Source organism: Erithacus rubecula, assembly GCF_903797595.1.
Source record: "Erithacus rubecula genome assembly, chromosome: 3".
NCBI lineage: Eukaryota > Metazoa > Chordata > Aves > Passeriformes > Muscicapidae > Erithacus > Erithacus rubecula.
In genome coordinates, this window is record NC_136689.1 from 7,415,743 (window position 1) to 7,428,949 (window position 13,207).

At 53.8% G+C, this 13,207-nt stretch overlaps 1 protein-coding gene across 1 annotated transcript; it reads left to right on the top strand.

Annotated features, from left to right (window-relative positions):
* The first annotated feature begins 4,378 nt into the window (after positions 1–4,378).
* Positions 4,379–7,725, top strand: EN2 (engrailed homeobox 2). Its single transcript, XM_079302821.1, has 2 exons — positions 4,379–5,708; positions 7,408–7,725. Exons 1-2 carry the CDS (start codon positions 5,162–5,164, stop codon positions 7,722–7,724), a joined length of 864 nt encoding a protein of 287 aa, XP_079158947.1. The 5' UTR covers positions 4,379–5,161; the 3' UTR covers position 7,725.
* The last annotated feature ends 5,482 nt before the right edge of the window (positions 7,726–13,207 follow it).

Below are 13,207 nucleotides of genomic sequence, written 5' to 3' on the forward strand. Positions count from 1 at the left end.
GGTCTCGATCTATTTCTTTGCACAGGCCAAAAACTTTCCCCAGCGACTGATAGTTTCATCCCTGGTTATGCTCCAGGTTGTTGGGTTTTTAAAGGACGGCTCGGCAAAACAAAGTCCAGGCACTCCGGGGAGGGAACCGACACCCAATGTCACCCAATGTCACCCAGTGTCACCCAGCGTCCTGGCGGGGCCTCGCTGGCTCGGGTAGCCGGACCAGAGCTTGGCCGCAGAGGGCTGTGGGGGTCCGGCCACGGAGCAGCGAACACAGCCCCTGCGGTTTCCCAGGGTGGAGGTTTTTCTTTTCTTTTCTTTTCTTTTCTTTTCTTTTCTTTTCTTTTCTTTTCTTCTCTTCTCTTTTCTTTTCTTTTCTTTTTCTTTTCTTTTCTTTTCTTTCTTTTTCTTTTTTTTTCTTTTCTTTTTTTTTTTTCTCTTTTTCTTTTCTTCTTTCTCTCCTTCTTTTTTCTTTTTCTTTTTTTTTCTGTTTTCTTCTTCTTTTCTTTTCTTTTCTTCTTCTTTCTCTTTCTCTTTCTTTTCCTCTTCCTCTTCTCTTCTCTTCTCTTCTCTCTCTTCTCTTCTCTTCTCTTTCTTCTTTCTCTCTCTTCTCTTCTCTTCTCTTCTCTTCTCTTCTCTTCTCTTCTCTTCTCTTCTCTTCTCTTCTCTTCTCTTCTCTTCTCTTCTCTTCTCTTCTCTTCTCTTCTCTTCCTCCTCCTTTCACCGACCACCATATTATAGCGTATTCTGGGCTGTTGTTTACCCTTACTTTGTACCTAATTTTTGGCAGAATTAGAAGCTTTTACTATTGTGGTTTGACCGTTTTGTGGCCGGGAAAGCTGTCCCCAGCTCCATCCGGAGGGTTGGACAGGAGGGCGCTGCTCCTCTTGGGCAGGGGCAGGGCAAGAAGAGGAACCCGGGAGGACAGGGGAAGGACAGGGCAGCTAGAGGACAGGGCCAGGGGCAGGGCGAGCCAGGGGCAGGGCCGGGCCAGGGGCAGGGCGAGCCAGGGGCCGGCACTCCCACCCCACCCGCGCATCCTCCCTCCCGTGGGAAGGGGAGGCGGTGGGGGCTGGCTGCTCCCCGTCACTCCTTGCTGCGAACGGCAGCCGTGACCCAACGCTGCTTTCCCGAGTCGAGTCTCTGACATTCACCCTCATCCGTTCCCTCCCGAGCATCCTCCGTGCCCCACACCGGTGCCCTCCTCCGTTCAGCGGGGAGCCCCGTCTCGGGCCGGGCCAGGCGCGGCTCTGCCCTGGCCACGAGCAGCTCATGAAATTTTCATGATCCTGCAAGAAAGTGGAAACCAGGATTTCCAACCCATCTGTGTGCCCCCGTTGATGGGAAAGTATTCCCGCGTGAAGTGGATGGATGGGCGCTGCCGGTCCCACGGCAGGCTGCGGGATGGGGTCCCGGCGACTGCAGAGCGCCCTTCATCCTGCCCGGCATGGGGGGAATTGGGAAAATACGAAGGTTTCATGTTTTTCATTTTTGCGGTTTTCGGTGGTGCAGTGAGAACCCGGCTGCACTAAGGAAATGCGGCCGTGCTGGCTGAGCTCTCCCGGCCCGCCGGCTCCAGGAAAGCCTGGATAGGGCTAGGCAGGGCTTGCTGCTGGTTCTCCCCTTGAAAAATTGATGGGAGAGCCCAGGGAGAGCCGGGCAGCGCCGGGCACACCGCCTGCGGCACGGCCAGCCTGGCAAAGGAGCAGCGACCTCTCCCCTCTCCTCTGTCCTCCGCCAGCAGCTCCAACGCGCTGGCAAAGCTGCCTCAAAGGCTTCGCTTGGAAAAAGAAAAGTGATGCCGGGTGTGAGGGGGAGGCACATGGGGGCTGCCGGGGTGGCACCGATGTGCCCAGGCTGTGCCCACGGGGCAGCGTCGCTGCCAGACCTTCCCCGGCGGCACGGGCAGGGACTGGCTACAGATGGGGGAATGGCTGTAAACCCGCCGAAATTTGGTGCATGCCTGCGTTTGCAGTCAGCAATTCAACACTGGGAGAACGGGAGGTGCATCACCTCCCTTGGCTTCCACTACCGCTCTGGGCATTTTGGTTTCTCAGCAGCACATCGGTGTTTGTTAGTTTGGTTTGGTTTTATTTTCCCCCGAGCGTGGGGGAAAGCTGGAAGGAGGGTTTGCTCTGAGGAGCGGCACGAACAATCCAGGAGCCCGGCCGCGGAGCCTGCCCGCTGCCCGCCGGCGGGCGGGGGTCGGCCGCAATCTCCCTCCCTCCTTCCCCGCACCGATCTCCACGGCTGTCATCCCGTTTCCAAAGTTCTCAGAACCAAAAGCGCCGAGCAAAGTGCAGGGTGTGAGGATACCGCTGCACCCGCACACTCATCTGTTTGAGGGAGAGAAAACATATAAATTTTTAAAAGGGTGGCAGCATGGAATAAGCCTCGTTGAAACTACGCGGAGAGCGTAAGGAAAATAAATATGGCTGGTGTGAGGTGACATTTGCAGGCACTGGGTCTGCGAGGAGGGGCTGAAGCAAAGAAGCAAACGAAGCCAAACTCCCATTTTCAAGCCACCTCTCCTGGTGACCCGCAGTGGTTCCCGAGGAAAAACCCCCGCAAGCCGCGATGCCTCTTGCGAGGCGATCACAGACCGGCGAGCAATAGTGCTGCTGGGGAATGTTTCTACAGAGATTGAGCTCCCAGATAAAAATAACCCTGGAAAAAAAAAAAAATAGACCGTTCAGATTTCTTCGGTTCGGTATCAGATCACCCCTTCACCCCCCGCTGCCTCTGCATACCTGAGGTGCTGGATTATTGTCAGAGGACAGGCAGATGCAGTAATTGTTTTGTACAGCTTTGTTTATCTCCTGCTTCGGAGTTTACCTCAGAATTCTACTCCCTGTCCTATGTAGGGTAGAAATATCCCCGCGAAGGAGCGGGATAACGAATGGGAAGGTTAATACTACACCAGCAGCGAGCTGGCAGGTAACGAGGGGTTCAAGGAGGTTTAAAGTTTTTATCGGTAACTTGGGTCCGCCCGGGAGCGAAATATTTGAAGTGCAGCACCTTGAACACGTTTAATTATGGGGTAGTAGTAAAGCGAGAGCTTCCAAGTAATTAGAAAATACTTCTTGGGAGACAGGCTAATCGCTTTTCATGGGGCTCTTGAAGAAATTAACCTCTGGGTGCTTGTTTGAGCAAAACAACTTTGGATCAGCCATCGCTGGTCTTTGCTTGTGGACCCGACCCGCTGTGAAATACGAAGAAAATAGGGAGATGAAATTAAACTTAAATACAAATAAAAGAATAAAGGAAAAGAAAAAAAAATTGAAATAAAAAGGATAAGAAAAGGGAAAGCAAACAGGGAATAAAAAAAAAAAAAAGAAAAAAAAGAAAAAAAAAAAGGAGAGGAAGAAGAGGCTCACTGTCCCTTTCCTTCAAGGTGGTGAGTGACGCGTGTCACCGCAGGGAAGCCACCTCCAAATAAAAATGTCACTTAGGCGGGAGAGCCGACGGTCGGGATGCTGCGGACACCGAGGCCGAGCCAACACCTCCCGACCCCGCTCGGCCCTCGGCGGGGCTCGCAGCTCTCGGTGTGCGCCCCGTCGGGGCGGTGACACCGTGCGGGCCCGGACCGGGAGCTCGGCCCGGCTGCGGGGGCAGGATCCGCTCCCGCCTTCTCCCTCCTCTCTCGTGGTCCCCGCGGAGGATCCGACCCCGCAACCTGTTCGGCTGCCCCAACCCTTCATCCATCCATCCAGCCGCACCTTGCTCCCTAATTTTGTTTCGGGGTATTTCTCCCTAAAGACAAGCCAAGAAGCTGCGTTAGCTTTCCCGTTCTAAAGAGGCAATGGTTTTTCGGGGGGTCCAGAGGGTGACGGGCCGGTGTTTTGGGGGGCAGCACGGCGCCGCGATGCCGTTCGGGGAGCAGTCAGGGCAGATCAAAAGCTGCTGTCCGGCTGCGGGAAGGACGAGTCAATTACGGCCGAACCGCGCTGCGGGGAGGGGACGCAACCCCCGGGCAGCCCGCGGGCACCGGGCCGGGCCTGTTCCGCCCCCCCGGACCCCTTTGTATCGCCGCCGCTCGCTTAATATTATTTATGCGTTTCTGCAAGGAATTGTGGGATGCCGGCCCCCTCCCCCGGTAAACACCGGGGCGATTAAACCCCCGGTAACTCACGGCCGGTGAGGGGTGGGGGGCACAGGCGGGCGGTGCGCTCCCCTTGGCGGGGCACCCCCGGCTCCCCCCCGCGCATCCCCGCGGCCCCGGGCCCGTCCGGGGGAGGGGCGTGGGCGCTGTCACTTACCGGGGCGCCCCGCACCACGTGTGCGCTCGCCCGGGCTTCCATTGGCCCGAGGCACGTGTCGGAGCGCCCGGGCCCGCGACGTCAGCGGCGGGGGCCCCGTTAAAACCTAAAGGACAACAACCCGAGTGGAAGTGCCCGGGCGCGGCGGCGGCGGCCGGCGGGGCGTAGCGCGGCGCAGGGCGGGCGGCAGGGCAGGGCGGGACGCCCCCCCACCCGCGGCGGCCCCCGCATGTGCGGGCGCGGGGCGGCGCGGGGCGAGGCGCTGCCGGCCGGAGCCCCGCGGGGCGCCCCTCACCGCCCTGCCCTCCGCGGGACACCGGCTGCCGAGAGCCCGCCTACACCCCGCCCCGACACCGGCGCTTCGTTTTTTCTCTTGCACCCCCCCTCCGCTCCCCGATTATTATTATTTTTATTATCGCTAATTTTTCCTCCGCGGATGAGGCGCGGCGGCGGCGGCGGCCGGGGGAGCAGGCGGCAGCGCGCCGCGGGACCGAGCGGCTGAGCGGCGGCGGGAGGCGGCGAGCGGCGGCGGGAGGACCGGAGCCCCTGTGTTTTCATTTTTTTTGGCAAAGTTGGAAGTGGTGCAGGCTCGGCTGCTGGCTTGCGGGTCTCCCTGCATTTGTCTCTTAATTTTTTAAAATTTATTCTTAATTTTAATTATTTTTCCAATTTTTTTTTTTTTCCCGAACTCTGGATTTTGAATGCCGGGCGAAGCCAGGAGAAGCGAAAGCAAATAGACACCTGTGTGTTCGCGTGTATATATACATATATATAAATATATATATATAAATATATATATTAAAAATTAAAATAAAGAACAAGCGACTGCAGCAGCAACAACAGCCAGCGCTCGGCAGCGCCCGGTCGGCGGCGGGCGGGCAGCGGAGCCGTCGGCGGGGCGGCCGCGCAGCATGGAGGAGGGCGGCCGGAGCCCCCGGGAGGAGGCGGCCGAGCCGCAGGAGTCCGGCGGCGACGCGGAGCCCGGCGGCGGCGGCGTCGGGCGGCGGGGGCTGCTGCTCCCCCCCGGTGACCCCCCGCACCCCCACCCGCACCCGCACCGCATCACCAACTTCTTCATCGACAACATCCTGCGGCCCGAGTTCGGGCGGAGGAAGGAGGCGGGCGGCCCCGACGGAGAGCCCCGGCGGCCGGGCGCGGAGAGCCGCCGCAGCCCCGCCGCGGCGCCGGCCCCCGGCGCTGCGCTGCCCGGCGGCGGGGCGGGCTCGCCGGGCCGGGGGGAGGGCGGCCCCGCCGGGCTGGCCCTGCACGGCGCCGCCAAGAAGGGGGGGGACCCCGCGGCGCTGGAGGCGGCCCTGAAGGCGCGGGGGCTGAGCGGCGGCGACCTCTCGGTGAGCTCGGACTCGGATAGCTCCCAGGCCAGCTCCAACGCCGGCAACCAGCCCATGCTGTGGCCCGCCTGGGTGTACTGCACGCGGTACTCGGACCGGCCCTCCTCAGGTAAGCGCTGCTCCCCGCGGCCGCAGCCCCTTCCCCGGGCCGCCGCCGCCCGCCCGCCAGGCCGGGAAGCGGAGAGGGAGAGACCCCGCTCTCCTTTCGCTCTCCGTCTTCTTCTGGGTTTATTTTGGTCTTTTTTTTTTTTTTTTTTTTTTTTTTTTTTTTTTTTTTTTTTTTTTCCTGATTGGGTTTTGCTTTTTGTTTGTTTGTTTTGTTTTTTTTGTTTTTTTTTTTTGTTGGCGAGTTGCTTAAAGCGACCCGAAAATGCATGAAGATGAAGGGTGGGCTGGGGGTGCGCGGAGCCGCGGGGACGAGGAGTGAACGGGGTCCCTCCCTCTGTCCCCGCCGCCGCGGCGGAGCCGAGGCCGCCTGAGCTCGGGGCATTTCCCACCAACTGACGAGTTTTGTCAAAAAGGGAGGGAAAAATCCCCTGTCTTGGGGCTCCCCGCTCATCCTCCCAGCGAGCTCTCCTTTTCCCTGCCGGGAAAGCCCCCCTGCCCTGGGTTTTGGGAAGGGGAAGTGGCATTTCCATAGGCCTCGCCCTGTTTTGGTTAGTCTTTTTTCGCCAAAAACAATCCGCGATCGTTTATTTCTCTGAAAGAGGCCTCCGAGACGCCGCTGTTTCTTTTCTTTCTTTTAATTTCCCCCCATATGCTGTAGGTCAGCTCTGTGGGGGCCGGAGGACATTTCCAAGAGCCGGGAAACTTCTTTGGCAGAGTCCGTCCCTTGGCAAGGGCTTGTGCACAAAGTCCTGAAATTATCTAAAAAAGAAAAAAAAATAAAAATAATAAAAAAAAAACAATAAGCGAGGGGTAAAATGCCCTTCCACTACCGTGGGGACAGGAGAGCTGGCTCAGGCAGATCGGTAAAACCCCGGTTAAAAACAAGTAGAAAACACTGGAGGAAGGCATGGGAAACGTCAGGCAGCAGATCTGCTCCCGGGGAAAAGAAGGAAAAATATGGGTCTTTCTTTTACAAAAGCGACGAGGTCGGATTTTCACCCGGGAGTCGGCTAGCTGAGGAAGGGATCGTAAAACGCGTTGAAAATTAGTTCGTAATATCTGAAAACAAACTCTTACTCAGAGGTAATATTCAGAGCTGAATTGGAATTTACTCCATTGTTCTCCAGTGCTCTCCTTTGTTAATATTTAATTAACATACATCCTCACAATGGCTCGGCCCGGCAGAAAAGGCTCCTTGTGCTGCCGAGAATAATATTCCCGAGAATAATCCCGGCGATTCGGGTCGGGCCGTGCAGCGCCATATGGGCACTGCAGCGGAGAGGCGGAATGCTTCTGACCAAGTAAACTGCGAGAGGATTCCCGTTAGAATTTTTATCTCTACTCAAAAAAAAAAAAAAAAAAAAAAAAAAAAAAAAAAAAAAAAAAGGTGGGGGGGAGGAAAGTAAAAAAGCATAGAGGTTTTCTTTAAAAAAAAAAAAAATTGTTCAGGGTACAAAATTCTGCTCCTGGTGCACGCTTTGCTCGCCGGGCATTCCCGGGACGCGGTTGTGGCTGGGGAGGAAGGGCTGGGGGGCTGCGGGGCCCGGCCGGGCGGCGAGCGGGGCTGCGGCTCCCGTTCCGCCGCCTCCCGAGCATCCCTGGCAGCCGAGGCACAAAGCGGGCTCCTTCCCCTGCCAGGGGAGCCGCCGCCCGCAGCAGAGCGTGGCGGTGTCGGTGCTTCTCCTCTCTCCCGGCCGTAGGTCCCCGCTCCCGCAAACCAAAGAAGAAGAACCCCAACAAGGAGGACAAGCGGCCTCGCACCGCCTTCACCGCCGAGCAGCTGCAGAGACTCAAGGCCGAGTTCCAGACGAACCGGTACCTGACGGAGCAGCGGCGGCAGAGCCTGGCCCAGGAGCTCGGGCTCAACGAGTCCCAGATCAAAATCTGGTTCCAGAACAAACGAGCCAAGATCAAGAAGGCGACGGGCAGTAAGAACTCCCTGGCAGTGCACCTCATGGCCCAGGGGCTCTACAACCACTCCACCACGGCGAAAGACGGCAAGTCGGACAGTGAATAGCCAAGGGAAAGGGGGTGGGAGGGAAGCGAGGGAGGGAGGGGGGAGGCAGGGGTGGGGGGGCCGTTTGCAGTCAAAGTTTATACAATGCAATAATTTAATTAAAAAAAAATAAAAAAGAAACATAAGGGCCAGTGTATAAAGATTATACCAGCATTAATAGTGAAAATATTGTGTATTAGATATAATTCTGCAATATTCTATGTATATATAATTTACAGGTAAGGTGGTGTAAAAATCCAAGATATCTGATTATAATTTTTTTTTTTTTTTTTTTTTTTTGGTCGGTTGGTTTTGCTTTCGGGGGCTTGGGCTTGTTGTTTGGTTTCGTTGTTTTTTCTGGATTTTTTGGTTTTTTGTTGTTGTTGTTTTATGAAGTTTTTAGATGCTATCTTTAAGGTTTTTTTTTTAAGCTTAAGTTACTTTTTTATAGACTTAAGCGCAGTTTTAATGGACATTGGACGCTGTTTTTTGAAATTCAAAAAAAAAATTAAAAACAACTTTTGCTGAAGTCCAAAGATTTTTATTGCTGCATTTCACACGACTGTGAACCGAATAAATAGTTCTCCTATTCGTTCTATGAGTTTTAACTTTTTTTTCACCCCACCCCTAAGCTTTTCTTTTTTTTTTTTTCCTTTTTTTTTTTTTTTTTTTTTTTTGGTGGTTGTAGTGTTTTTTGTTTTTTTGTTTTTTTGGTTTTTTTGTTTCTTTTGGAGTTGGGGTGTCCGGGGCTGATTTTGGGGATAGACGAGGAGAATTTAATTTTAAAAGAAAGAGGAAAAAAATATAAATAACATTAGGGAGACAAGTCTCAAAGCACCGTCTTGAAACATGCCCGGGGTCCTTTCCTAAGCCTCTATTCCTTCATCACCGCCAACGAGAGCCACGGGCGCCCGTGAATGCGCAATGCAGGCGTGGATGCTGGATGGAGATGGGGTGAGCAGCCCACCCTTCCAACTTGCTGGGAAAACTTGGGGAACCCCATCTCGGAAAAGCGGGAGCCTCTCTGGGATGCTGCTCCCCACGGCCCCGCTGCCTCTCCGTTTGGGCAGCCGAGGGGTGGGACCCGGCTCCGCTCCGGCATCACCTCCCCGAAACATTTGGGAGCGTTTTAGCCCCCCCCCCTCCCCCCAAAAAGTCCCGTTTTTAGTTGTCCCTTCCCCTCCGCAGCGCGGTCCCCGCTCCGTGGCAGCGTGCGGGTGGGTGCTGCTCCCCGCACGCCCCTTCCTCACGCACGCACCTCCCCGAAATCGGCGTTTTTTGGGGGGTTCGAGGCGCTGCGCTGCGTTAACCCGTTTGTCCCGGGCCGTGGGGTCCCTCTCCCCGCTCCGGAGGGGGATTTGTCCCGGGTGTGCGTGGGCGGCTGCTCAGGAACGGGTTCTCCTGCGACGCTGTTTGTTGGGGGGGAAAACTTCTCGCTTTGCCTTAAAACCTCTTTATTTTGCAGCTCTAATAGATACACACTGTACATAGTAGTATAAAATTAAAAAAAAAAAAAAAAGGAAAAAAAAAGGAAGGAAAGAATCCAGCTATAAAATAAAAACTGTAATTTTAAATTCTGTGAATAACCATCAGCTGCTTAGGAGCCAGGATTAAATGACTTTGCCTTTTAGCAAGAAAGCAAAGGATTTTTTTTTTCTTCTCTCCAGTTTATAAAACATGTGCATTTTACAATTGCAGTATCAAATATTTATAATCGGATGAAATATGAATGTTTCTATTTACAACTGTGTTCTCAACATTGTGAACATTCTCGCTGCATTTTGTGTGTTTCGATTCTCGAGGACTCCATTAAATAATAATTAAAAAAAAAAAAAACCAACCAAAGCACCCATTTTATTACGAAATCAAACCCGTGTCACTCAGACGTTACAATAGAGCTATTCGGGAATATATATCCCAAAATGATCATACAGCCTTCAGACTGCACTTCTGAGTGTTGGAGCTGCAATGGGGACTATTTCGTAGTTGCAATTCTTTTCGGGAGTATGTGGTGGGGGTAAAATCCGCGGCGATTTTTGAGAGAGGTGGTTTTGCAGCCAGGCGTTTCATCAGCCTTTTGACTTAATGAGGGAACTTTGGGGGATTCATTCCTAGGCTGAAGGAGAGGACGAACGCCAGCCGGCACCGAGCCCCTCTCGGGCACTCCTCCTCCCGCTCAAAAGGAGCTGAAAATGGAAAGGAAAATCTCTTTAATCTCACGTACTGTCAACAGGTTTCACCTTTTCAAGACTTTAAATACCCGGTGTTGTGATGATGCTCTGACAGGCTGCGTTTGGAAAACCTCTGCTAGAAAAACGCGTAACCCTGGAGCTCGGAAAGAGGGGATGGAATATTGCCGATGCCACGCCACGGAAACAGGCACCCTGTAAAATACTTGGCAGCCCCGGGAAATGACAGTACCAAGATTTTAGGACAGGCTGGACAAAAATAAAACGATCATCCGCCTTGCTGTGACAAAGGGCACAAGAGCTCCGAAATAGCTTTCTGCAGGGAGGAGAGGGAGGAGGGCAGAGCCTCACTCACCCTCAGGGTCGCTTCTGCTGCAGGGGACACGCTCCCAGATAAAACCGAGGAGAATGGTGGTGGGGGGAAAAGATGCATTTAAAATTTTATTTTGTATTTTATTTTTTTTTTCAAGCTGCTGCTTTGGGATGTATTCTGCAAAGGGCAAAATTCTCCAGGAGTGGAGCTGCTGCTGGGATGGTGCACCAAGGGCTTCACCTGCCCGGAGGAGCTGGGACCAGGGCTGAGTGCAGGGATGCTACCAGGATGCTGCAGGCTCCTGCTTCCCATCTTTTTTTTTTTTTTTATTTTGTTTTATTTTTCCAGCCTCTCTGGTTTGCGTGCCTTTGGTATATATATATATTTATTTTTTGGTCACCTCCATTAAAGGAGGCAGGTGATTTTTAATCCCTTGGGAGAAAATCGATGGCTGTGGGCACTTCAGAAGAGTTTTAAATCTGGTTTGAAAAATAGCTTCCATTGTACGACCTTACAAAACAGCACCGTAGGTGTGTTACACAAGGGTTGATAAGTCCCACGGAGATATTATTTGTATTTTTTTAGGGAGCCACTAAACCTGCAGAGGGGGAAAAATTTGCCTTGCTCTTAAGAGTGCAGGCAGAAGTGGAGTTTACACCTGTCTTTACCCAGCCTGGTAAGAAATGCTGGGAACAGAAAACAGATGTGTGACACCAGCAGGAATATATAATTTTGGGTTAAAAAAATTAGCAGTGAAACTTCTCCAAGGTAGTCCAGCCTGTGGAGCAAGGACAGACAATAATATCTCCCTGCTGCTTGAATTCTATCCAGACCAAAACACAAAATATTTGCCATTGGTAAGCCGTGCCTTCAGTGGGAGCAGCGATTGCCTCACTTCTCACCTGCCTCTGATGTTTTGGGAAGTGCTGGCGAGTGGAGAGGCGCAGGTTCGGAGGGACTCGCTCCGCTGCTGCCTTCGCCACCCTTTGAGCGGCTGCTGCTTCCCGTGCGCCGCCCAGAACGCGCTCCCACGCCCGGGCAGCGGCTCCCCGCTGGCTCGGGAAGGACGGCACAGCTGAGTTAGACCTCGATGATTTAAAATTTTAAATTATTTTTACAGGAGGAGCTGCCGCACAGACGCCTTTTGCAATTTTAGCAAAGCAACAAGCCCTTTTTGAAGCAGCTTTTTTTGTTTTGGAAAAGGCAGAACCCCAACCCACAACAGCCCCGAAGCCGAGTCACAGCCTCCCCCAAAATCCGGTTGCGCCGGGGCGAGGGTAGAGGCAGGACTGGCCCTGGAGTCACACGGCTGGCAGCGTTTTATCCTGGCAGGCAGCTCTCCCTGAGATTTCCCGTCTCCATCTAGCGGGGCAGGCTCCTTCCCTTCTAGCCAGAGCAGCAGAGTCCAGTAAAAAACAAACAAACAAACAAACAAACAAAAAAAAAAAAAAAGAGAGAGAGAGAGAAATACAAACTAATCCAACAAAATAACCAACGCAGGAAAGTATTTCAGGGCCGAACAAAAATACATCTGCACTTGCTCGCGCCAACCAGCCCCTCCATGTAATTAATTAAACGCATTTTCCCCGTAATTCTGTTCAATGAGCATCTGAGCACAGAGGTTTAATGAAGGTGTTCCTCCGCTCCCTGTTAAGGCAGGATGTGGCACATGCGATGTACAAACCCACACCCAGGCACGATATATGCAAATATCCTCGCCATTGATTGTGAAATGCATATCAGAGTTAGAGGGGGAAACTATTTAGCTAGCTCGGGTTTGTGGAGAAAAAAAAAAAAAAAAAAAAAAAAAAAGTAATTCTGTATCCCGCTGATTTAATATCCGACCGCCACATTCAATCCCCGCCCATGCAGCTATCAAAAGTACCCCTGGGATGTTTGGATATCATCTCCAAACTAACATCTGTGATTATGAAACGCTCAGAAGGGGAAGGTTAATAACAATTTGTTTCAAAGGGCCATGAGTCAATTTTATAAACAAATCCACGTCGTCTTAAAAACAAACAAACAAACAAACAGGCAAGCAGAGTGGAAGCTGGCACCCACAGGCAGGGGCTGGACCTGGGTTCTCGGGGCAGGAGCTGTGCCCGCTTCCCGCAGGGATGGAGCCGAGGCAGCCCGGGGATGATGGGGTGTGCAGGGGGAGAGGTTTGGGCTGTGACAGCCCGGGGGATGCTCCGTGGCTCCGGCAGAAACGCACCAGACACATTTGGGAAGCGTAAGGCACTGCCGTGTTTCTGTACGGAAAGTTGGGACGGTCGCGGGCGGAGCTGGGTTTGGTGGAGCTGGAGAGGGGCTGTGCAGAGCTAGGGAGGGGTATCCGTGCCCTGGGCTCACCCCTCGCACGCACCGAGACCGGCCTTGCGGCTAAAACCAGCACTAACCCGTCCTCAATCTGCTCTGGCGCGTATTTTGGGACCCCTGGCAAACTCAGGCGAGGCTGCCGGCCAAAGCCTGGCCCCAGCATCGGGAATAAGTGGCCTGGCTGAGCTCAGGCAGGAAGAGATGACGGAGCCGGCAGCTCCAGCGACAGCTACGGCCGGAGCCCGAGGGCAGCCCGGCTCCTCTGCCCTGCCCACTGCCCTCCGCCGTGCCCACCCTGTCCCCATGCCCGGCCCTGCCTGCCCACCCTCACTGCTCTCGCCCCACCGCCTCCCCGACCTGGAAAGAAACTTAAATTTGGCGTTTGACACATTTTAACGTCTTCAAAAAAAAAAAAAAAAAAGACCTTAAAAAAAAAAAAAAAAAAAAAAAGGCTAGAAAGCAGCGAGTGTCGCGCACACACGCGCCGGGCTGACCCGCGTGGGAACCCACGGCAGCGGGGGGACAGAGCCGCTCCCCGCCTGTCCCCCGGGATTCCCCACTGGGGATTCACTCCTCCTCCTCTCCGGTTCCCCTCCCAGGAGAAGAGAGAGGAAAAGAGCCCGTGTCCCCGCAGAACCCCGCTCGCTGCGTTAGACGGGCTGGATGGAGGGGGGGAGCTG

Coding starts and splice junctions, on each gene's coding strand:
- EN2 (XM_079302821.1), top strand. CDS start 5,162: ATGGAGGAGGGCGGCCGGAGCCCCCGGGAGGAGGCGGCCGAGCCGCAG. Junction 5,709..7,407: donor CTCGGACCGGCCCTCCTCAG/GTAAGCGCTGCT, acceptor TCCCGGCCGTAG/GTCCCCGCTCCCGCAAACCA.